The sequence below is a fragment of the Aythya fuligula genome, chromosome 14 (assembly GCF_009819795.1).
Source record: "Aythya fuligula isolate bAytFul2 chromosome 14, bAytFul2.pri, whole genome shotgun sequence".
Lineage (NCBI taxonomy): Eukaryota > Metazoa > Chordata > Aves > Anseriformes > Anatidae > Aythya > Aythya fuligula.
This window is the reverse complement of record NC_045572.1, coordinates 9,056,510-9,079,957: the sequence shown is the minus strand read 5'-3', so window position 1 is coordinate 9,079,957 and position 23,448 is coordinate 9,056,510. Positions and strand designations below refer to the sequence as shown.

Genomic DNA, 23,448 nt, shown 5'->3' with positions numbered 1-23,448 from the left:
TCCATTTTCCCCACGTTTTAAGAAGGGCATACAATTTTCCAAAGAGACTTCCTTTGCACCAGGGTGAAGCCTTTGTTTATTCTCAAATAAACATGGATGACAATTTCCCAAAGTTATGGAAAAATAAGTAAATCACAAGGAGCATGAGTAAAAAAAAAAAAAAAAAAAGGAAGAACTTCGTATTTCATCTTGCTATGACTCAAGGTGTTGGCACAAACTTAAGCAAACACCTTTTAGAGGTGACCACAGCTGTAGTCTGAAGGAGAATATGCATAATAATTGTTATGCCACGAACATGTAAAGTCATGAGCAGGGGACTCGTATTTCAGCTCTGCTTTCCTCAAAGGGACTGGTGTTTGCAGGACAAAGAGAACAATTCTTCTGTATATTGCAGCGTCTCATTCTATGAATCACAATTCTCACTCCACATTATTCTAGTAAACTGTACTACTCCAAAATGCAATCCTAAAAATAATATACCAGATTTCACACCTTTAAAATAGTTATGCTAAAAAAAAATCCAGTTCTGGATAACCAACCACAACCAGAATTTCAGAACCAAATAAAATTTAATAAAGTGTCTTAAAACATCTGGAATGTAAGTATACAAACCAGAACTCCCAGGAGGAGAGGCAGATAGTATGATATCTCAAACGAAGCATGCTATCCCCCCAAAAAAGAACCACAGCTCAGTACAAGCAGGAATCATGAATATTCTAGCTACAGAGCAAATGTAGTAGCAAAAGAAAATCCTTCATCTTCAATAGACAAATAAAAAGCAAGAAAGCATCAATTCAGCTACTGCCACCTAAGAAATTTACTAAGGCAAATGTGCAATGTGCACAGCAATGAAACTCCAACAATGCAAGGCAAGATGCTTTTTAAAAAAATTGTACCAAGTAATGAAAATTAAGTCAAAAATGGGCTCTTATACTGGAAGATGTGATCCAAATTATTGTTTTCCCACTCTAAACTGTGCTACATTCATATATCTCTTCTGCAGACCCAATTAAAATGTTGACTAAAGATCACACCTTCAAAGATAGAATTAGAAATTAGTTGTAAAGTTTTTACTTCAGCATATCTGAATTTCCATTATAACCAAACATGAAGAGACACGAAGAGTTGCTTTATTTTTAGGTTTTACCTGACTTCCCAAATATGGCTCAGTTCTGCATAGCTCAGGTGCAGGCTGATCAGCTTTATGAATGAGGAGACTCAGGTATAAACATCTACCAGCAATTACCTGTTACTTTTCAATACCTTGTACCTTACCATCACTCATCTCAGCCCTTAGTAGCTATTCTATTAGCTGACAAGAGAAATACTCTGTGTAGGTTGTCAAACAAAGTTACTTAGCAAAAGGAAGATTTGGGGTTTTGTAGAAATCTATGTCCTTCCCTATAAACAAATAGCCAGACCTGAAGCTTTGAGAAGTTTGCCTTTTTTTTTTTTTTTTTATATTACCACTGATAAGAGCAACAATATGTCATTTCAGTGCAGAGGGCACAAAAAGCTGATTTGAACTTTCTGTTCTTCTAAAGTAGACTTGATACAAACTGGATACTCAACAGAAATAAAAATGTTCACACCTCTTCTAAATCAAGTGTCACTCACCACCTTTAACGTAGTTCCACCAGTGGCACTGTAATCAAGGGAGGTATCTCACAGGCACACTAAATCCTCAGTCAGAGGGAGAACAGGAGTCTTCTCATGGAGACAGACTTCCCAGACACCCACCCCTTTAACAATTTTAACCAGCATCTATAGTACGCACACAGTTTTCATCATGTTTTCTGCTCAAAATTGCTTTACAAAATTAACAACTAATCAACAAATTTGTGGAAAATGATCAGGTTTGTTTTAAATACAGATCAAAGAATTACATGTAAGATTAGGTAGATTTACATTGTTTTTAAATAAACACACACTTGAGTTTAGGAGGACTATGATTTACACATAGTTTTTGCTCATTTAAAAAAAAATCCATACTGTGTAAAACAATCTAAATATCTCCTGACGTTTTGTTTTTAAAACAAATTTATGAATTTACGTAAAGCAACATCAGTATTTTTTTGCAGGAGCATCTGGAATTAGGATAGTTAAGGTTTCCTTGATGTGCATCTGTAAGCACACTGCATCTAATCATTTTTAGAAGTGTGCTCTATCTGCACATAGTTTTTGAAATGAGATTTACTTCGCAAAAGCAGTAAACAGATCTGAAAATGAAACAACAGGAACTAGCACATCTACTGTTAAAGGTCCTTGAGTCAAACTATTTCTATTCAAAGTTGTGTGTTGTTTTTGTTTGTTTTTTTAAGATAAAAATTTATTTTCCTGATCAATATTTCCCCCTCCCCCCCCCAACTCCCCGAGCATACAGTGAAGTATATTTCATTTTCTTATGCTATCTGGAAATGAAAAAACAAGGTAGATTTTGTCACAGGGCACAATGCCAATATCATTGACAAGTCACTTAGAAGTATTTTGGTAGTAATGCATCTGAAACAAAATTAGTGGAGCTGACTCAGATGACTGTAACAAGTTTTTGGTCTGTGTGCACCGAGGATTTTGAATATAATGCATAGCTGCTAACCTTTAAGAGTTGTACACCACATGGTTTTGTGCCAGATGGTCAACTCTGCACAGTAACTATTGCAAACACGAAGTTGTTGTTGGTTGCTTTGCATTATACATCCAAAATTTCCTCCTTGCACACCGCAGTTTCAAATCTTGAGTAACGCTTTGAGAACAATCCAATTGCATTTTTGCTTTCAAGTTAGCTGAGTATATTGCACAACGCCTGATACTCAAAAAAAACACAAGAAGATTTCATTGAATTAAAACTACATAGCTAAAGGCAGCTGATACAAAACACCACAGCTATTTGATCTACTGTGGTTTCCAGGCAAGGCTGCAAAGTTGTAGTTAGCCTTGACATGCATGAGCTCAATTGTGGCAATTACCATTCTGAAAGTTCACAGAAACTGCTAGCAAGTCTTACCACACATTTCTAAAACCTTGAAATGAACTTCAGAGGAGAAGGCAGTGACTATGAAAAGGAAAAATAAAAAAGACAGGAAAATAAGGGCTTAAGGGCAGACAAGGTGCAAAGAAAAGCTGAAAAACACTGAATTAAAAAAAAAAAAAAATGACCAATCAACATTGGCTATGCCCTGCATACATGTAGAACTAAAAAATGGTAAATTTAGATTAGATATTAGGAAGAAATTCTTCACTCAGAGGGTGGTGAGGCACTGGCATAGGCTGCCCTGAGAAGCTGTGGATGCCCCATCCCTGTGAGCATTTAAGGTTGGATGGGGCTTTGAGAAACTTGGCCTGGTGGGAGTTGGGACAGGGTGGGGGTGGAATTAAGAAACTTGGTCTGGTGGAATTGCACAACAGGGTGGGGGTGGAATTAAGATGATCCTTAAGGCCCCCTCTTCCAATCCGAACTTTTCTGTGATTCTGTACCTCCAGCAGTAAACGCAAATCCTAGTAAAATGTATGCAATGAAGTCAACGAAAACGATACCTATTTGCTCCACACCAGAACTCACAAAACGCACAGGGCGGGACCTTCAATTCTGCTCCATGTAGTTATTAACAAATGGAAGAGTGCTTTTGTTTTTTTTTTTCTTTTCATCCAGATAACAGGACTGTTTTTTTTGCCATGTTACATCTAACAAGCAGATATTCCCGTGTAATGATCCCAGTTTAAAATGTACTCCGAAAACACAAGCCATTACAGAACTCAATGGCTGTGCACGGATTCCAGATTGCGTTCAAACTGTAGCAACATTTCCAGCAGAATGGAGAGGGATACATTTGTCAATACAAGTGACAATCGTTTGTATTTTTCTGGAGATGACTAGTACACTAAATATATCCTCTGTGGTATAAGCCTATACGGAAAATTCTACAGAAGACAAAAAAAAGCTGTCACATTCTCAGATCTCCTAGTGGGCACTATAAATAACTCATGATTAGGCTTTTTGAAGTAGCTTTAAAGTAGCACAGAAAAAAAAAAAAAAGGCCGAAAGGTCTAAAAAAAATAAACAAACAGGGCACCAGTACAAGATGTTTTGTGGTTTGGAAAAAGACTTTTTTTTTTTTTTTTTTTTAAAGTCTCACATTAGAATCGGAAATCAATGTTAAAATTAATAGATTAATCAGGAACTTTATGCATGAGCAAGTATTCCCAAACTGGAAAAGCCCAAGATATTTTTGGAGGGAAGGAGAGAAAGGGAAACTGAGCACACAAATTAATGCAAAAAGAGGTATATTTCTTAACCCACCTGCTATTAGGTCATCAAGAGTGTCGGTAAGCGTCTGTGCTGGAGTGGCAACCATTAATCCGTCTGGTTCTTGAACTAACAGTCCCTGCCCAGCAATTTGCTGCTGCTGTCCTATATTCTGCTGATTACCTATTGCTTTCTGAAGTTCAAGAGACTCTGTCCCATTATAGCCTAAATTACCAGAAAAATTACATTGCAGTGCTGGCAAAGGCTGGATAGGGACAAAATCTATTTGTTCAGCAGGTGGTGGTGACTGTTGTTGCTCATCATCTTTTGACAAAATTGTGTCAACCTGAGGTAACCCTGAAAAGTTATCCTCTGGCAGACCCTTATCAGCTTCCACTTCTGGGAAGACCCCTGTAAGTGGGCACTGCTGCTGCAGGGGAAGTGGTGTGTCTGTCTGACCTTTGGTCTCCAAATATTCTTTGGTAAACTGCTGTTGTGTTTTCATCTGCAACTGCCTTTCCACCTTCTGTAGCTCCTTCAATATTTTCTTCTTCTTCTGTACTTGTTCTTCTCTGTTCTTTTTAAGTTCTTCAATCTTATCTTTATTTAAAGGTTCACCTTGAATTAATTCCAATGATTTAAGTTGTGCTTTTTCAATAGCACTAATTCTCTGTCCAAGTTCATTCAGCTTGCCTTCAGTCTCTTCTACTATGCATTCCAAAGGCTGGTATGGGTGAAAAGGTGGCAGTAGGTCCTTATCTGCTACCTGCAGGGAACTTGACTTCTGCTTGGATGCACCTAAGCACATGAAAAATGTTTGAAAAAATGCCATGCTGAAGATACCCCATACCTCCCCTCTCACCCACCAAAAAAAATAAAAATAAAAAAATAAAAATAAATAAATAAAAGTCTTTACAACTAACACTGCACATCTGTCAAATCATAAAAAGGTAAACCCTACACTCCACGTTAAGACAGAAAGGACAAAGCAAATGCTGGAATTTTAAATATCAATCCTAATACACCCTTGAACACCACTATTTTAACCTTAAGGAATAAGGAACCTTTATGATTTCTGATACCCACAACAATGCATCTTGGAAGGGAAATCAGCAAGAGCAAGGCAATTTAAATAATTTACTAAGTTCTCAAAGTCGCTTGGGTGTGCAGAGCAAATTAAACTATTTTCTAGAAGCTAATTCCAACAGCGAGGTTGCAAGCAAAAGTTCTCCATATTTGAGAGAAAACTAACTACAGTGAGATCAGTATTTTGTGGATCATTATATATGGTTTATCCAAGTGCTATAGCATCCTACCTTTACATTACAAAAGAATCCTGCCAGTGCAAGCTCAATATATACAAATATATATTTTCAAGCTTTGGCACCCCTTTACCAGTTCTGAGAGAAAATTAACGTCTTGCTTGCCTCCCTCTCTCTGGTAACAAATTAGCCATTCTGCTCACTATTAAGACTTGAAAATCTTCGATCCAGCACGACACACTATGCCTGAGCACAGCTTCTGTGAAAACTCCCAACGCACTGCCTTCAAGCAGCACAGTCCTGAAAGCCATGTGTGAAAGCCTCAGCCAGTTCTTGCTAATATAAATCTATGAAGTGCTTAAATTGTAATTAGTACTTCACTTTAAGAAATTCTAACGACAAATGTAAAAGGTTTTAGCTTGATCAAATGTTCTAGCTTGATTACTTTTCTGCAGTAACACTCATTTACCATATCTAAGCAGCAATATATGTAGCTTTAAAGAAACAGAACTTGAACACTTACAGAGCACTCACATCTCAGCATTAAAAAGGGAACTGAAATTATGCAATTTCATCTATGGATTAATAAAGCTACCTGAACATAACACAATTAAGTGAAAGTTTGGATGCTAGAACTAAATTCTATATAAGCCACTAGCTCTGGAAGGTTTAAGTTCCCCAAAACACTAATTTATTTCTCTCTGGGTCTTCCTTCACCAAAATACTAATTTACAAGTGATTTCATTTTACACTGCAGTCCAAACGGGCAACACACACACTGCACTTCCAGATTGTTATTTTTGTTAAGGTACTAATTCAAGAAGCAAATAAGCGTGAGAATTTTCTCTCAAAAAAAATAAAAAAAAAAAGTAAGAGTTGAACCAACTCTATGCTGGATACTTTCCCCGAAAAGATTCCCAGGACTGAAAACAAAACCTAACTAAATTTAAAGGGAACAACAAAAATCTTAATAGCCCCAGGAAATTTACCACCATACCCACAAGCTGTAAAACCGTAGCTACATCAAGACAGACACCCTTAACCAAGCTTCTTCTCTAGCTTAGCTACTTTATATCCCTGCCATACACTGAAAGATCAGTACTTCCAGCTGAACTCCTACTCAAAACATTTCTGCTGTTCTGTCCCTAATTACCAAGATGATTTCTGTGAAAAGAATAGGGAACTTGATTAAAGTTTAGTAATGACTTCCTTTGTACTGGCTGGTATACTACTGGATGCTTAGCTCAAGGCTGTTATAAGCTGTTGGCTAATTGACTTCGTAGCATATCTAAAGTCTACAGTTACCCTTTCATTTTAAAAACTGTGAATTAATTCATACAGTTAAAATATAATTTAAGTTTTGGAGACCACGATTGAAAATGTATTTATTCACCAAAAATCTGAAAAATGTTTTTCTACATCTTTGTTAGAAATCAGTAAAAAAAAAGTCAGTTGGTGCTTTGAAACTAGGCTGCTCTTTTTATGTTTTAGTAAACATAATTTAAGATGTAGTTAAAACAGTAACACTTCATGCTGCTCTGTTTATTTTTGTTCCTAAGAGTACTATACCATCTTCATCGTATCACAAAGTGTTCTCATGACTTTTGACAGTTTTGGACAGCCTCCATCACTCCATAGGAAAGAAAAATTGCAGTTCAAGAAGTCCCCAAATAATAAATTATCAATGTCCCCCCTCAACTAATTACCACCTGGGGAAAACACAAGCCTGGTTGTCATCAGAAAAGTTCTCTAAGAACACAGGAGAAACTACAGAGACCAAGTAGGCTTGTACAAAGATCTGGTGTTTCTAGTCTGTACTGATTAAAGAGGACAAGGCTGGTCTCACAATGGGAATCAGATTGTCCAAACAGCGCCTCAGATTTGGAGTTAGCACTGAAAATTCAGATTTTTTTTTGAAAACAAAGCTTAGAAAAAATCAGTACAGCCCACAGCATGCTACAGCATGAAGTGCATGCAAATATGGACATGCTACAAATGACGAGCTAGGCTCTGAAATTCCAAAAAAGATGCAGAGATGTACTTCAATCACCTTCTAATTGATTAGAACAGATGCTTTATAGGCACTAAATCACTCTTTCTACGCCAGAAATTACCTGCCAGCTATAATCTTGGGGATAATGGAAGAGGATGAGGAATAGGAAGAAAGTTTTGCTAAACTTTCACATCCTAACAACCAGTTCAAAACAGAGCTGGAAAAGACACTACTGGTAGCTTAAAAATTGCAAGTGCTATGGTATATTATATAGTATATTAGAAGTTGGAAGTAGGTATTTCCTGCCTTTATTCAGATCTCTTCCATATTACAGTATCCTGGAAAAAAAGTGCCCATTTTAGTAAATAATTGAGAACAAGACACTATTTTATAATTTCACTTTTGAAGGTAGGACTTAGAATTTCAGGTATAGGCCAGACCATAATTACTTCAACTTGTATTTTAATTTACCTTTTCAGTGGGTTGTAAATCTAGACAACCAACCTACTATGAAATTAAACCTAGCAATACCAAGCAATCCATCCAGTCTCTAAAGCAGCTGTTTTGGCCATTTATTTTGTACCAAGAAGACTAAAGACTGAGGTCCAGTGAAAGCCCAGACGTAGCTAGACCAACATCACGCTAGCAGGTAACCAGGGTTACAGGAAAGGGAATTGTTCAGTTGACAGAAAATCCAGGGTGGTTATGGGCATGCCAGGAAAGCAGTGGAGGAAGGAAACGATCCTTTCCTAATTTATTCTGTCAGTAGCAGTACCAAGATATTTACAGCACACATTTGTTTGCAGAACCTATTTTTCTTCCCATACTTCCACAGGTTCTGCATCCTAACTTCATCAATACAGCCTCTACCATCACACCTGCAGTCACCATTTTACTTTTTGCCTCCCACACTTCTCTCATGAACATTTTCAGCCATTATTTCACCAAACATACACTACTCAAGTACAAACTGAATACAAATTCAGTTTCCCATCATTTTCTCTGAATTCTTATCCACTTACACTTACAGGAAATATGAAGTATAAGTTCTCTACTTCGATCTACTGTACTTATCCCAGTACCCTGTAGAGAATCTCATGAGTACCTAAGTTGATTTGCAATAATCCATCCATCCAGATCAGCACGCCCCAAATACCATACCCAAACTCTTCAGCATCCAATAATATGGAGAACACCAATACCAGTTCTTTTTTAAAACTGAATTCTGGCATAAAGTAACATTTAAAGGTCCTAGATGCTCTGAGCAAGACTGAAGAAACTTCAGTATTTATAGCTCTCAGCTCTCCTAAGCAATTAAAATCTTCTAATTTAAATTTGCTTTCACACATGTACTCTCTACAGGGTTGCTGCCTGTGAACAAATATGATACCATATTTCATCCCTAGTGTTTACGATTCTCTAGGAAACTGCTCTTCTAGTCCTGTCATCTAATCTATGAGGTATCTTGTTTTCCCAATAAAGTAGTAGATTTTAATGTCCTTTCACAACTAACAGAGTAGCACAGGTGAAGTGCTACCTATCCCAGATGAACCTACCTCAAACAAGCTACCTTATTGACCTCTAATGACTTTGTTACTGGATGTACCGTGTAGATTTGCTAACATCCAGTAGTAGTACAGACAGGGACTTCTGTTCTGTAAGTTTCACTTTGCTTTAACTTACTTTTTACTAGATTAAATTCTGGGACTTGTTGACAGCTCCTTAATTTCGAGAGCTGTTAAAAGAAAACAAGTGGATCCAAATCCAAACAGTTACATTCCAAAAGATTTTTCTGGCATACAGAAATGATTGCATGAAAAAAAAAAAAAAAAAAAAAAACAACTGTGAAACACATTTGTACATTTAAAGATATCCTCTCTACTGGAATCAATACCCAGTATATACACCTGTATTAATCAGCACATCATCCTGATGGCTAATATTGCCTAGGCTTCACAAAAACAAAACCAACCAACCAACTACACAGCCAGACTCAGTTTGTTCCTCCCTTCACAAAAGGCAGGTGCTTGGAAGCATAAATCCATAGAAAAGAATTTCAGTGATGAGTGCTTTGTTACAGCTTTTTTCGTCTACTGTTATTCTTGCACATCAGAGTGAAATCAGGTGATTTTTTTAAAAAATTGAAGGTTAAAGTTAAGATTTGCAGTCTCCAATTAAAATTTACCAGTTTCAACAGGAATAGGATGAGCTCAATGTTGAATTTTCAAGAATATTACGTATTTGACTATAATTAATATCAGTAAGAAATTCAGCTCTAATAACACAGGGAAACAGTCAATCCACATACACAAAATATTAATTGGGCTAACTGGACAATGAAAAAATAATCTACTTTTCCCAGAAAAATTCATCTGCTACACTGTTTTACTGCATACTTAACTCTTCTTTAAGAACAGGATGGTTCATGGAGGACTGAATGTTCAGATGAGTTTGTATTCCACTACATTCCTCTTGCAAGCCAGGTAGTATTTCTGTCAATCTTTAGCACTCCTGCAACTGTTTCTACAGAAAACTTGCAGGAATTTGGTGCAATGATTACATGGCTGAAACCAAACTGACATTCTACTCAACCTTAACTCAGTTTCTGACATTCAGAAGTTTTGGTTGCTTTCCAACTATAGTCATCTTCCCAAGGGTTTTTTTTATCCAGGGGCTTGATGGAATCTAACTGGAAAATTGCTAAGATGTGACTAAATTAGTAGGTGGCAGGCAGGCAACAGAAGCTTTCAAAGATTGGAATTTCACAAAACATCGTGAAAATAATTTCAATACACTTGTGATCACGTGGATCTACGCCTGTCTCATTTAAATCATCTGCCTGCAACTAAAGAGTCACATAGAAGAATGAGTATGTAAAGTTTACTGAGAAAGCATTAGTTAAGTTAGTTAGGCATAGACTGCTCTCTTGAGATTAAAAAAATACTGTCTAGAATTATCCTTTGTAGGCATATTATGCTTTGGGATCTTTCAATTAAGTCACACAATTCACCTGTATCAGTACATAACTCAGTATTTAGGCAAAGTAGTAAGATATTTGAGTAAAACCCATATATTTAGTTCGTAGCGAAGTGAAAGCTTTTGTTTTAATTTCTCCAAGCTATTAGACTGTTAGTAAGACTTAGTATGATGATACAGAGAAAACAGTATGTTAAAGGTCTCACTTAAAAAGCTTAAAAATCCCCCAAACCCATTTAACTTTAAGGGAGTTGTAGTTTCCTTCCCCTGGGGTCAAAGGCAGACGTGAACAGCAGTTGGGAAAAGCAAGTCTGTAAGTTCTGTTGAGGTCTTAATACATAACCAAGCTCTCCAAATAAGAAACACTGCAAGTTACTGTCAACTTAAAAATAGTGAAGACGTGGAATGTTGAAATTTTAAGCACTCAATTAAGGCCAATTAATTAATTTGTAACCAAGATTTCAAATTAGTTATGAAATAAAATAAATTTTGAAAAAAATTAGAGTACCTGATATCTCCACATTGAAAAAACAGACTTAAATCTACATGTTTAATAAAGCCTTACATCAGTTCAAATATTTTGACTAAGAAAACAGTACTACTGCTTCCCACGAACTCCCCAAGCATCCCCTTGTTTCACTGGTGTGATTATTTTCAATAATGTTCTAAAAGCTTGCTATGAAAGACTAAGCCAGTGCAGAATCATACACACATGCTGGGAGCTTTGGATCCCACTATTAAACATTAGATTGAGTTTACAAGATTAAACATTAGATTGAGTTTACAGAGTAGTTTCTTGAAGAAACGTGATAGCTTTCTTTTCAACCATTTCATGTATTGGAAATGGTCCACATTTGAGGTGTAAAAAAGAACTGTCTTTAAAGTGCACCTGAAGTTACAAAAGCAGCCTGATGGTATTCACAACTTACATTCAGTAGAATTGACAGTTCACATAGCCCATGTGAAGTCAAAACATCACGTTTCTTAGCATCACTGCTTATTTCCAGGGGAGTGAGCCTGAAGAGCAACCTTTCTGAACTGGCAAAGAATTAAGCCAGTTAGGTTCAGACAGTGTGAGGAGAAATGCTTTACAAAAGGGTTCTTTATTGAGTCTTGCACTTGGAGTCACTGTGCCTTGCAAGAAGTCTATCCTTCCAGTGCCAGTGCTTTACAGCAAGAGAGAGATTTATTCACCCTGGCTGGAGAGCTGGCTGGTGCTAGAAGCAGCTTCCATGCCAGCTGGGCTGAGAGCACAGAGCTGCCCCAGCAGACTCCAGGGAGCCAGATGCAGGGACACTTGAAGCTGCACATCTGCCACGGTGCTTCAGTACCCACTGAGGACAACTAGCAGCAGAAGATACCTGTTCATCCTCCAGCTGCAGAAATACTGCAACTCATTTCCCCAGCTGAAAGACCATCCTTGTTCAGCTGCATCAGAATTCCTGCTGAGCAATTCCGACTGCATCCAAGTGAGGGAAGCAACAAATACAGAACAACAAGGATGCAATCTTCTGCCTTTTCACACAAAAGCACAGAACTACACTGATTTCACTTTTACATGGACAAGCTAGACACAGGTTAGAAGTCACAGGTTAGAAGTACACTAAAAACAATCTTATGTGAGTTAAATTACGAGTCAAATTATTTTCCAGTCCAATGAACTAAATCTGCTACTTCTTTCATTTGTTTTTTCTTCATCTCTTTATGAGGTTATGACTTCTGCATAGTGCCTCTGTCTCTGTATATCCACTGTCAGCTCTGATTTTTTTTTTTTTTCCGTTGCCAAAATCAAAATTAGGTAATTTGCCAAAACATTTATTCCATGGCAATGATCCTATAAGCCTTCTCACCATAGTAAAAATAATTTCATTCAAAAACAAACCATAAATTCCTCAGAAGTTTCACAGCGTATTTGGCTTATAACAACACACAAGTGCATTCTAGTTATACGCTCAACTTGTAAAGAACTCTTTGGGAAATGAGTTGTTACTACTGCATTTGTTGCAAAAGTAATACAGACCCCTAACACAGACTGAGATGAGGTAAAAAAGGCTAGGTGTTCCTCTCCTTCCTCCAAGTAGTCAAGAATTTATGCAAAAAGACTTAGGAGCTTATTTCTAATTCTGCAGGTAAGAAGTTTCTTAATAAAATAAAATCATTACATAAGAACTTGAGACTGTTCTGTCTGTCCCATCCCCAACCCTGTCTCCCCCTACCCCCAATGTGTCTTTCTTCATTCACACCCTCTTTCACTCCTCACTTCCCAAGTCTAACAACGAAGTCTGCTATATTAAAGCCACGTGCATGTCAGAAGTTAGAGACTGTGTTCTCTGCTGAATTTTGGTTCTTATCACAGTTACAGTAAGAGTGGTATCTTTATAATGACCACACAGTTTTTGACACAAATTATGTTTTTTCCCCTAAGCATTTTAGATATACCAGAACTTTACACACAGTTTTCAGTAATGTTTCATTAACCCAATGACATTTCAGATGGCTACTTTTCAGACATAACACATCACAGATTAGTTTTGCTGACACACATGAAGCATATCGTGAAACATCAAGAACCCTCAGTACCAGTTTCAGCAATGCAGTATTGCTAAAAACATGCCTAAAACATGAGCTGAAATTTCCTGTAAGTTTTCTTTTTAAAAGGGATCTATTTCTTAAACTATATCAACCTTCTGCATCTCATAATTTGATTAAATATCTGACTTTAAACTTATATCTTTAGTCTTTTGATACACAATCAACTGCTCTCATTAATTCCCATGCATCACAAACTGCATTTCCAGAACCCTAGCCTACTCATCGGTACCAGAAGTTATTTAAGGGCAGGCATGTTATGCTAGCAGATAATTTTCACTGCGTTATCTAGACCAGAAGTTGCATATTCTTTTCATTTTTTTGGGTACTAATTCTTATGTCATATGAAGTAGCAGATGTTGCACATCCTACAGAAATTATACAGCAACTGTATTTTAGAAGTTACATGGCATACATAGGGAGAATCAAGTTCACACACTTAAAAACCATTAGGTACACAATATTTTTCTTAATTCGTTTGTGCCCCTGGCATTTTTTTTTAAAGTTTGTTTTAGCATTGAACACTTCAAGAATAAACAAATGAAATGAAGCTATCTGACAGAGGTTTGTATACCATGATATCTAATCTCTCCCTCCTCCAAACCAAAACTTGTTAAGTAAATTGACAGAAGTTTTAACTTTCCACTTAATCTGCTTCTCTTCCTGAACTTCCTTAACAGAAGTGAAGAATTTGTAACTCCATCCACAGCTGGAAATCAAATGCTAGATTTGCCATTTAACAACTGCAAATAATTGTAACCAGTCATCTTAACCACATTCAAAGCAAAAACCCTGATGTTAGTTACTTACAAGGGTATTGTTATTAATAGAAGAAAAATTGTCCTCCTGTAAGTAAATCTACATTGGCATTTTATGATGCCAAAATGCTTGCACTGCTACTTTAAAAAAAAAAAAAAGAAGTTGATATTAACAAATTTGTGGAAACAGCAACTATTCCAGACAACCAATGTACAAAATTCAAAAGTTAACACCATACATAGTGTTTATTAATGTTTTTATCAGTCTGGACTATGGCAGTTACTGAAACCACTTTCTTCCAAAAACTTAGAATGAGCATGCCCAGTAACCACTGTTACTATACCGTAGTAAATAAGAAAATTAGCAAGAACTACACACTACATAAAATACTTTTATATTTAAGTCCTACCTTCATTACAGGTGTTTAGAACTTGATGGAGCAGACTATACTATGTATAAGCACTCAGAAAACTGTTCCCTAGCCTAACAGTTTCCAAACTGCATGTATCCTCCAAAGAGCTACATACTAACCTTTCACCACTCCCACGAGAGGTGGCGAGTTCTCTTGAGGGGTTCTGTCAGGTTCCTGGGGAGGTACAACCATAGCAAGTGTATGCACTGGTACACGAGGAACCTTAAAATAAAGTCACAGACACACAGTCAGATAAAGAAAAAATCTCTCAAACTGACCCAGTTATGAGGCATTGACGTGAAGGTATGTTTCTACAGAAGACCTCCATTCTACTCTTCCCAAACTGTCTGTGCCCTGCTATCTGCTGGAATGACCAGTCTAGCTCATTTCATGGTGGATTTTATGTCAGTTAGCTATAGTAGCCATTACAAAAATTCTGGACAGTGTAAGCTGGACAGCTATTTACATCTTCAGGCTTTTCAATGAACTAACTGCGCTGGAAAGATACCTCTTCAATAATAAATATATAATAAATAAAAAAGAATAATAAATTTATACAGTATAATTTCTTTTATATAACAAATCAGAATATTTGAGAGGCACTGTCATTAACAGTTTAGAGCTGTAGAAACGAAATGCTAAGCAACCAAGAAAATGATACACTTTTAAGACACTAGGTCTGGGACTATCCCATTTCCTGGGAGAAGAAAATGGGAAAAAGTTCATGTACTGCAGACAGTACCAATCAACTTTCTTACTCTGTTATTTTCAAATGTGTACTTTATTTTTCCCCTTCTTTCCACTCTGTTTGCATCTAAAGTTGCTTGAGAAGTTGGTTACAAAGGAAGTGTTTCCTTGCAACATTTATGGTGTTATTAAAAAAAAAATTCTTATACATTACCTGAGACTGATCCTGAGATGGAGGTGTGAGCTGAGACAAGTCTGCTGCAGGAACTGACAAAACATTGTTTGGGTAATCCAGCAAGTAAGAAACAACATTTGTATGTCCTCCTTTGGCAGCTTCAATGAGCATTGTTGAGCCATCCTGAATTGAGATTTTGGAAATAAAAAGCCAGAAGATGAATTCTGTTTCCTGGTATAGAACATCAGATATGATGTTTAATTTAAAATTGCACATTCACTATTTAATTAAATCAACTACGTGGTTCTTTCGATACATGAAATAACCATGATAAATAAATAGTTTCAAGTGAATACCTTGAGTCGATGAGTAGGATCTGCACCATGAGCCAGAAGGAGCTCAACAACTGCCAAGTGGCCTCCTGCACATGCCAGAGACACCACTGTGTGGTCATTATTAGCTGTAGCCCTATTAACGTTGGCACCTGTAAAGAGAAAGTCTCAGAATCAAACACAAGGACTTCCTTAAAGTATCAAAAAAATACTTAAGTGTTTTCTGGAATAAGAAGATTGCTCTTTTAATCATCCAAATTCATACGTATTTTAGGGATAAGAGCAAGAGATTTTAGATAAACTGATGACTTGTATACAGAATTGTCATCATCTCACAAAGCAGAAATGCAGGTTTGTTTTTTGTTTTTGTTCTCCCCCCCAGAGGAGTGTGGATACGCTTTCTTTCCCTTTTGTGAAAATATTTTTTTTTGCCATAATTCAAAGCTATTTATTAATCTATACAATGGAGTTGAAAAAACAGCTACTAAATATTTTGAGATTCACTGCATCATAATCATAGAATCATAGAATATCCCGAGTCAGAAGGGACCCATAAGGATCATTGAGTCCAACTCCTGGCCCCACACAGGTCTACCCAAAATTTCAGACCATGTGACTAAGTGCACAGTCCAAACGCTTCTTAAATTCCCATAGGCTTAGGGCAGTGATTACATCCCTGGGGAAGTGACTACTCCCTGGGGAGCCTGTTCCAGTGTGTGACCACCCTCTCGGTGAAGAGCCTCTTCCTGATGTCCAGCCTAAACCTCCCCTGCCTCAGCTTGACACCATTCCCTCTGTCCTATCACTGGTCATTAAGGAGAATAGATCGGCGCCTGCCCCTCCACTCTCCCTCATGAGGAAGTTGTATGCCACAATGATGTCTCCCCTCAGCCTCCTCTTTTCCAGGCTGAACAGGCCCAGTGACCTCAGCCTGTCTTCATACATCTTCCCCTCTAGCCCCTTCACCATCTTCATCGCCCTCCTCTGGAGGCTCTCCAACAGTTTAATGTCCTTCTTGTACTGTGGTGCCCAGAACTGCACACAGTACTCGAGGTAAGGCCGCACCAGTGCAGAGTAGAGCGGGACAATCACCTCCCTTGACTGACTAGCGATGCTGTGCTTGGTGTAGCCCAGGATACAATTGACCCTCCTGGCTGCCAGGGCTCATATTCAACTTGCTGTCAACCACAACCCCCAGATCCCTCTCTGTGGGGCTGCTCTCCAGCATCTTCTCACCCAGTCTGTACGTACAGCCAGGGTTGCCCTGGCCCAGGTGCAGGACCCAGTGCATAAACCAAAAGAAATTCAAAAAACCATGACAAGCACTCACGTACACATAAGATTATTTTACAAGACAGATCACAAAAGCAGAATGTAACTGGTACAATAAGGTTTAAAAACTAATTATTGAAACTAATATTTTACCTTTGCTAATAAGGAATTGCACAGTACATAAATGACCAGCCCGTGCAGCCTTCATTAGCGGAGTTCTCCCCCCTTCAGATTCATGCTCCTGTTGTAAGAGAGAAATAACAGATGTTGCATAAATGGGCAAAAACTTCACCATCCCTTCAGCTCTTGAATCACCCAGTGATGGGACTGAAATTATCAGTCTCTGAAGAAGATCCACATCTTCTTTACTGACTGGAATTAATTTTCATCATTTTGTCATCAAGATCACGTCCATACTGTTAGTCATACAAGGAAGCTTCCCAATTTCTATACCCATTTTTATTTTAGTATTCAAATGCATAACACACTTGAGAATAGTAACAGCTCATTTCCTGCTTGCGGGCCAATAAACATTTCACACGTATCAACCCACATTGTGAAGTATACACAGAACTGATATGCAGCAGTTCTGGGAACTGTCACATGCTGCACGAGACTTAGAATTGAAATAACTTTAAAAGTGCAGAAAACATTTTTAAGACACGTTGAAGAGGATTAGCAATATAAAGACGACAACTGCTTTTTTTTTCTTTTTTTTTCTTTTTTCCCTCTGTTTTAGACAGGTAAATATCCTTCACTGCAGGTCCCCAAGCCTCTGAATGAAAGTACTGGAAAATAAACCACAAAGACAACAAAAGGATGACTTCATCATCACAGATGAACAGATGACAAAATAACAAAAGAGGAAGGAACAACAAGAATGATTTTCTGATTTAAAAAGTTCCTGACAACTGGAAAGACGTGGCTGAATAGAATTATATTAGAGAAGTTAGACACAGAAAGTCTGCCTGTTATGTAGACGTGATTACTGCTACAAAGAATGCTGACTGACACACATCAACTATCCCACGGCAACAAGGGGAAAGGACATCCTCCTCCTGAGTGTTTTTATTTGCACTCTTCATATTCAGTCTAATCAATAATACAACAAGAAAAAGAGAATGTGTATTTTTATTTTTTAAATTAGGAATCTGGGAGGCCAAGCTCCAAACACACTATTTAATCCTGGAATTGCAAGTGTATCTGACTGTGAAAGCTAACATTTAGCACCGACAGGGAATGGTACGATTTACAAACGTAAAAGCAGAAGAACACGTTTGATCAAACTAATTGATTCTTTCCCTTAGTTTCAATATTCCTAAAAACTATGAATGTATCGTGACACATTGCTTGCTTTGGTTGCAAGCCTGCAGCTTATGTTAACTTTCTGTTCACACACTTCACAGAATCATAAGGAAAAGCCCAAGTTGGAAGGGACCTTTTTTCATCACCGGATCCAACCTTCCATGGGAAAAGGAAGCCTGAATGAGATTATCCAGCAGCCTGTCCAACCACATCTTGAACACTCCCAGTGATGGGGATTCTGCCACATCCCTGGGGAGGTTGTGCCCATGACTGATTGTTCTCACTATAGAACATCTCTTTTGCATCAAAACTAAACTTCTCCCAGTGCAACTTGTACCCATTGCCCCTGGTCTTCTACATGTGTCTCCTTGTGAAGACAGGGCCTCCTTTCTCTTTGCAGCTGCCCTTGAAATACTGGAGTCCTGCAATGAGGTCCCTCAGAGCCTACTTTTCTCCAAGGTGAAGAGAAACAACTCCAGTCTTTCTTCATTTTGCAGGTTCTCCAGCCCTTTGGTCATCTTGGTGGCCCTCCTTTGGACCCTTTCCAGTCTGTTCATGTTTTGTTTGGAGTTGTGGGGACCTCAACTGGACATAGTACTCCAGGTGCAGTCTGGCAAATGCTGAGTAGAGTGAGATACTCATATCTCTATGGCTGCTAGCAATGGCCTTGAACATGCAGCCCACGATCCAATTTGCCTTCCTTGCTTCAGCACTGTATTGCTGATTCACATCCAACTTGTTGACCATCAGGAACCCCCCAGTCCCTTTCTGGGTGGCTGCATCCCAGCCACAAAGATCCTAGCCTGTACTGGGCTCTTTGGTTATGCTGTCACAGTTAAAGGACCCTGCATTCACCGTGTTAAACTTCATACAGTTCTTCCTTGCCCACTCTTCCAGTCCAAGTCTCTAAAATGGTTTCCTTTCTGACATGTCCACCCCACCACACAGTTTAGTATCATCCACAAAGTTGGTGAGGATGTTTTCAATCCCATTGTTAAGATTTATGATGATATTAAACAGCGTGGGGCCCAGTATTAATCTCTGAGGGATCCAGCTTATGACAAGCAGCCCAGTCTGAGTAAGGATCTTTGAGCACCATCCTGTTAGCCAATTTCTTACCCACCTCACAGAGCAGTCTATGTCTATAGAAGATGTTTTTTTTTTGTTGTAGAAAGATCAGGTTAGTCATGCATGATTTGCCTTTTGCAAAGTCATGTGAGCTTTTCCCAGCCACCTGATTCATTTGGTTTGTAATAGTTTCTAGTTGGACTTGTTCCGTTACTTTCCCAGGGATTAAGTTAAGATTAAAATTAAGATTAATGGGCTTGTAGTTCCCTTGGTTCTCTTTGGGGCCATTCTTGTAGACGGGTATAACGTTTGCCCTCTTCCAGTCATCAGGGACATGCCCTGATCTCACTAACTTTCCAAATATTATCAACAGTGGCCTTGCAACAACATCAGACAATTCTGTCCACACCCTGGGGTGGATTCTGCCTGGGTCCATAAACTTAAGTGGGTTGAGCCCCTGAGGCTGCAGACCAGCCCTTCCTCCTCTACATGCATTGTAGCTTCTCAGTCCTGTGATCTGGGAATCTTGCTACTAAAGACAGAGACAAAGAAGCTACTGAGAACCTCTGCCTTGTCAACGCTATTTGCAGACCTTTGTCTTTCCTGTGCTGCTTCTTACAGATCTGAAGAACTCTTTCATGCTGTTCTAGACATCTTCAGCCAACTTCAGTTCTAGCTGAGCCTTAGCCTTCCTGACTGCATCTCTGCATACCCTACCAAGATTCTTGCAATCATCAACATCTATTTGGCTGAATTGCTTTTCCACTTGAGGAAGAAATATTTAGACTGGATCTGATACTGGAGACTGATTTCACACAAATAGTACAAACCTATCCTTTAACATCATGAAGGTAAGACTACCCTTCTATGCACTTCATTCTTGCCACCTTCATAAGAAATGCTTGCTATTACATACACACACACACACACAGATATACATATTACATGCAGGCAGACAGGAAGCCTTACAGGCTTACTACTTAAATCACTTTTTTTTTTTTTAATAATTAAATTATACTACCAGGGCAAATCACTGCCTAAATATCAGTAAATATATACATGCTTTTAGATTCTCAGCAGTCAAATATTTACAGGACATGTAAAAGTAATTGTTAGTATGTATCCCAATGACATGCAGGGATTAGTAGCATACTCATGAGAGCTCTGATATTTGGCATAGCTTTTTAATCCTCAGCTACTGCCAATACATTATAAAAAGCCAGATACTGCCGTTTGTTTTAAGCACAATAAAATCCCAGAACTACAGGCAAACCATTCACAAAACAGCTATGAATGCAGAGAACTATTAAATAACACTTCACTGACTGAACAGGTCCAGAACATTACTGCCTAAACAATTTAACAGACATTTCAAAACCCACACTGATTTAACAGCAAACAAAGCAAAAAGCAAAACGTATTTTAGCTCATCTTGATTCAAGATTTCACTATCTTAAATTCAAGATAGTGAAAGACCATTCTTCATTGCATTCAAGTGTAGTATTTCGGATATCTAGCAATTAGGTACCACTATTTGCAACAAATTCTCCATTCCTAGGACACTTCACTGCTGAAGTCTTAAACACAGATGTCAGAAGGCTTCATGATTTAAAAGCAATAGAGTTATTCTAACCATTTTGACCAAGTGTCACTTCATTGAGTAGGCAGAACTTAATCCTCAGCATTTACATACTTCAGGTACTTGCAGTATCATTCACATCACCAGTCCAGCCAAGCTAAACCATTTGCTTCAAAAATTATAGCATTTTAATAGTATTTTTCTTATCAGAATATAGAAATGCTTATTTTAAGATTAAATTAATTCTGTGATTTCAGCATTCTCTTTAGCCTTCATAAAGGCTAACAGATTAGTATGAACTCAAGCTTTAATGACAAACATCTAGAACAAGCCAAAGTACTGCAGCACACTACACTTCTCTACTTGCTTCCTTTATTTCACCTGAAGTGACCGTAAATATAAAATATTTCTTTGAAGCTGTAGTAGATACTTGATCGATATTGGGACAAAGAACACGGAAGTTATCCAACAGCAACCCCCACCTGCTTCACAATGCATGTGCATTTGCTAATACAAGGAAGATGTGTAAGCACTCATTTTGTAAGGACAAGAATTAGCAAAGAGAACTCATCTCCGAAGACAATTTCCCCTGCTATCCACACTGCAGGAATTACCACAATATTCTTTCCCTCTTCACTGCCTGAATCCTGAGGAATACTGTAATTAGCACATTAGAAAGAGGTATAAAGGACACCTAATGCCACACTGACCAGAAAAGCCATTCTCCACACTGCACTCTCCTGCTAATTCCTGTCTGAAGAGAAATAGTGCCCAAGTGCAATTTTCTGTAGGTTTGCGTACCAGGTAAGGAAGGGAGGGGAAAATGAGAGAACTCCCCAAATCAGGTACAACTCTACATTATTTAATTCCCAGTGAAAAAGGTGCAAAACCAAGATGAGAGTCCAGTTAATAGTAAGCATGTTCTCTCGAGTATTGATTTGTCTAGGAGAAGAGCAAAAGCAATGCCATCACAAGTATTTTACAACAATCACTGATATTTCTTACTCTTGATTTCATGTCCTCAGACACTTTCAAGATCAGCTACATGATAAAAATAAATAATATCTCAACTACTCTTAAACTTTTTTTTAAATTAACTCTTTGGTTTGCAAGTATTATTCACTGAGACATTTTTCACAAGTTTGTTTCCAATGTTGTATGCTATTTAAGAGTTCTAGAACAAAATCTGAATTTTTCAAGTGAAGATGTGGTGGTTTTACCCTGCCGGACAGCTGAGCTCCACCACAACCATTCTCTCACTCCCCCTCCTGCATGGGCTTTCCAGAGGCAGCAGCTCTTCAAGAACTGCTCCACATATGGGTCCCTATTACAGAGTCCATCTGTCAGAAGCAAACTGCTCCAACATGGGTCCCCCATGGGCAGCAGCTCCCACCAGACCCCCTGCTCCTGTGTGGACTCCTCTCCTCAAACTGCAGCTCTGGCGGGGATTCTCCACAGGCCGCAGCCTCCTCCAGGCCACATCCACCTGCTCCACCGGGGGCTCCTCCACCCATGGGGGGGCTGCAGCGTGGAGATCTGCTCCATGTGGGACCCATGGGCTGCAGGGGGACAGCCTGCTCCATCAGGGGCCTCTCCACAGGCCGCAGGGGAACTTCAGCTCCGGCACCTGGAGCACCCCGCCTACGGCAGGGGTTGGAGTTGGATGATCTTTAAGGTCCCTTCCAACCCAAGCCATTCTATGACTATCACTAATGTTGCTTACTGGCTTGGCTCTGAGCAGCAGCAGGCCCCTTTGGAGCCAACTAAAGCTGGCCCTTATCTAACATGGGGCAGCTTCTGGATTCCTCTCAAAGAGGCCCCTCCCGCAGCCCCCCATTACCAAAACCTTGCCACATAAACCCACTACAAAAGGTCCAACTTCTCTCCTCAACTCTTTAGCAAGCCTCTCCAGTCCACAACAATGTTCAGTTCCTCAGTGAATACTGTCAACTCTGAAGTTGATATTTAACAACTCAAGTCTAAATTTGTTACTCTCAGCAAAATGATTTACACAAGATTTCTTATGACAGCCAACAAGTAATACTGTTCTTCATGCTATACCACTTGCTTGTTTTCAAGATTGAACTCCTATCAAAAGATGCTAGCAGTCACCAACCTAATTGTCCCAAACAACTTTCCCAAGATACATGGGCAAACAATTTCAGAGGCACCTAAGAACACAACTAGGCCTCTAGTTTAGAGTAAGTATCTGAAAAGGGAACACCTTACAGGAAACCATAAATACACTAAGAAGTTTAACAGAACTATTAGTGTTTATAGGCTCAATGAGATAACCTTCATACATGCTGCAGGTTGAGGTACTTTTTTCTTCTATAAAAATAGGGTTTCAGAAAACCCAAAAGAAGGAAAAATGCAGGACAAAGAAGGCATTTCTAGTCTACACAAGCCTCTTTTGAAGATTTTTTGAAGAAACATAAGTGCTTTAAAGCCATGCTCATCTTCAGCATGTATCCTGAGGCTGCGTATCCTGAGGCTGCAGCTTACAAGCATCAAAGGCCAACCTCACCTGATGCTTGCCCGTCTCTATGCCCTCCAAAATAGTCTTCTTTAAGTCCTCCTGCTTGTCCTGCGGAAGGAAAAAGAAGAACTCACGTCTCTTGTTCTACACATAAATGTCATCCTTGGTCATGAAGACCTGGAAAGTGAATTTAAATGGATCAGATCCACCAACTGAACGTTCTGCTTTACTGCAATTGCACCAACAAAACACAATGGTAAAACCAAGCAACGCAGCTCTCACCAGTTAAGATTCCTACTACAATCCGTTCAGGTTCA

At 38.6% G+C, this 23,448-nt stretch overlaps 1 protein-coding gene across 6 annotated transcripts in view; it reads right to left on the bottom strand.

The window, feature by feature from the left end:
• LOC116494673 (ankyrin repeat and KH domain-containing protein 1-like) overlaps nt 1-23,448 on the bottom strand; it is a 112,971-nt gene that overhangs the window by 33,290 nt on the left and 56,233 nt on the right. For 5 of the 6 annotated variants that reach the window (XM_032196654.1, XM_032196649.1, XM_032196650.1 and 2 more), the window contains 6 exons: nt 23,180-23,239; nt 16,854-16,941; nt 15,453-15,580; nt 15,136-15,279; nt 14,354-14,456; nt 4,298-5,041 (listed from right to left, as the gene is read on the bottom strand). In XM_032196654.1, the coding sequence (XP_032052545.1) occupies nt 4,298-5,041; nt 14,354-14,456; nt 15,136-15,279; nt 15,453-15,580; nt 16,854-16,941; nt 23,180-23,239 (1,267 nt within the window). The remainder of the gene's footprint in view (nt 1-4,297; nt 5,042-14,353; nt 14,457-15,135; nt 15,280-15,452; nt 15,581-16,853; nt 16,942-23,179; nt 23,240-23,448) is intronic. The other variant, XM_032196653.1, reaches the window with a different exon arrangement.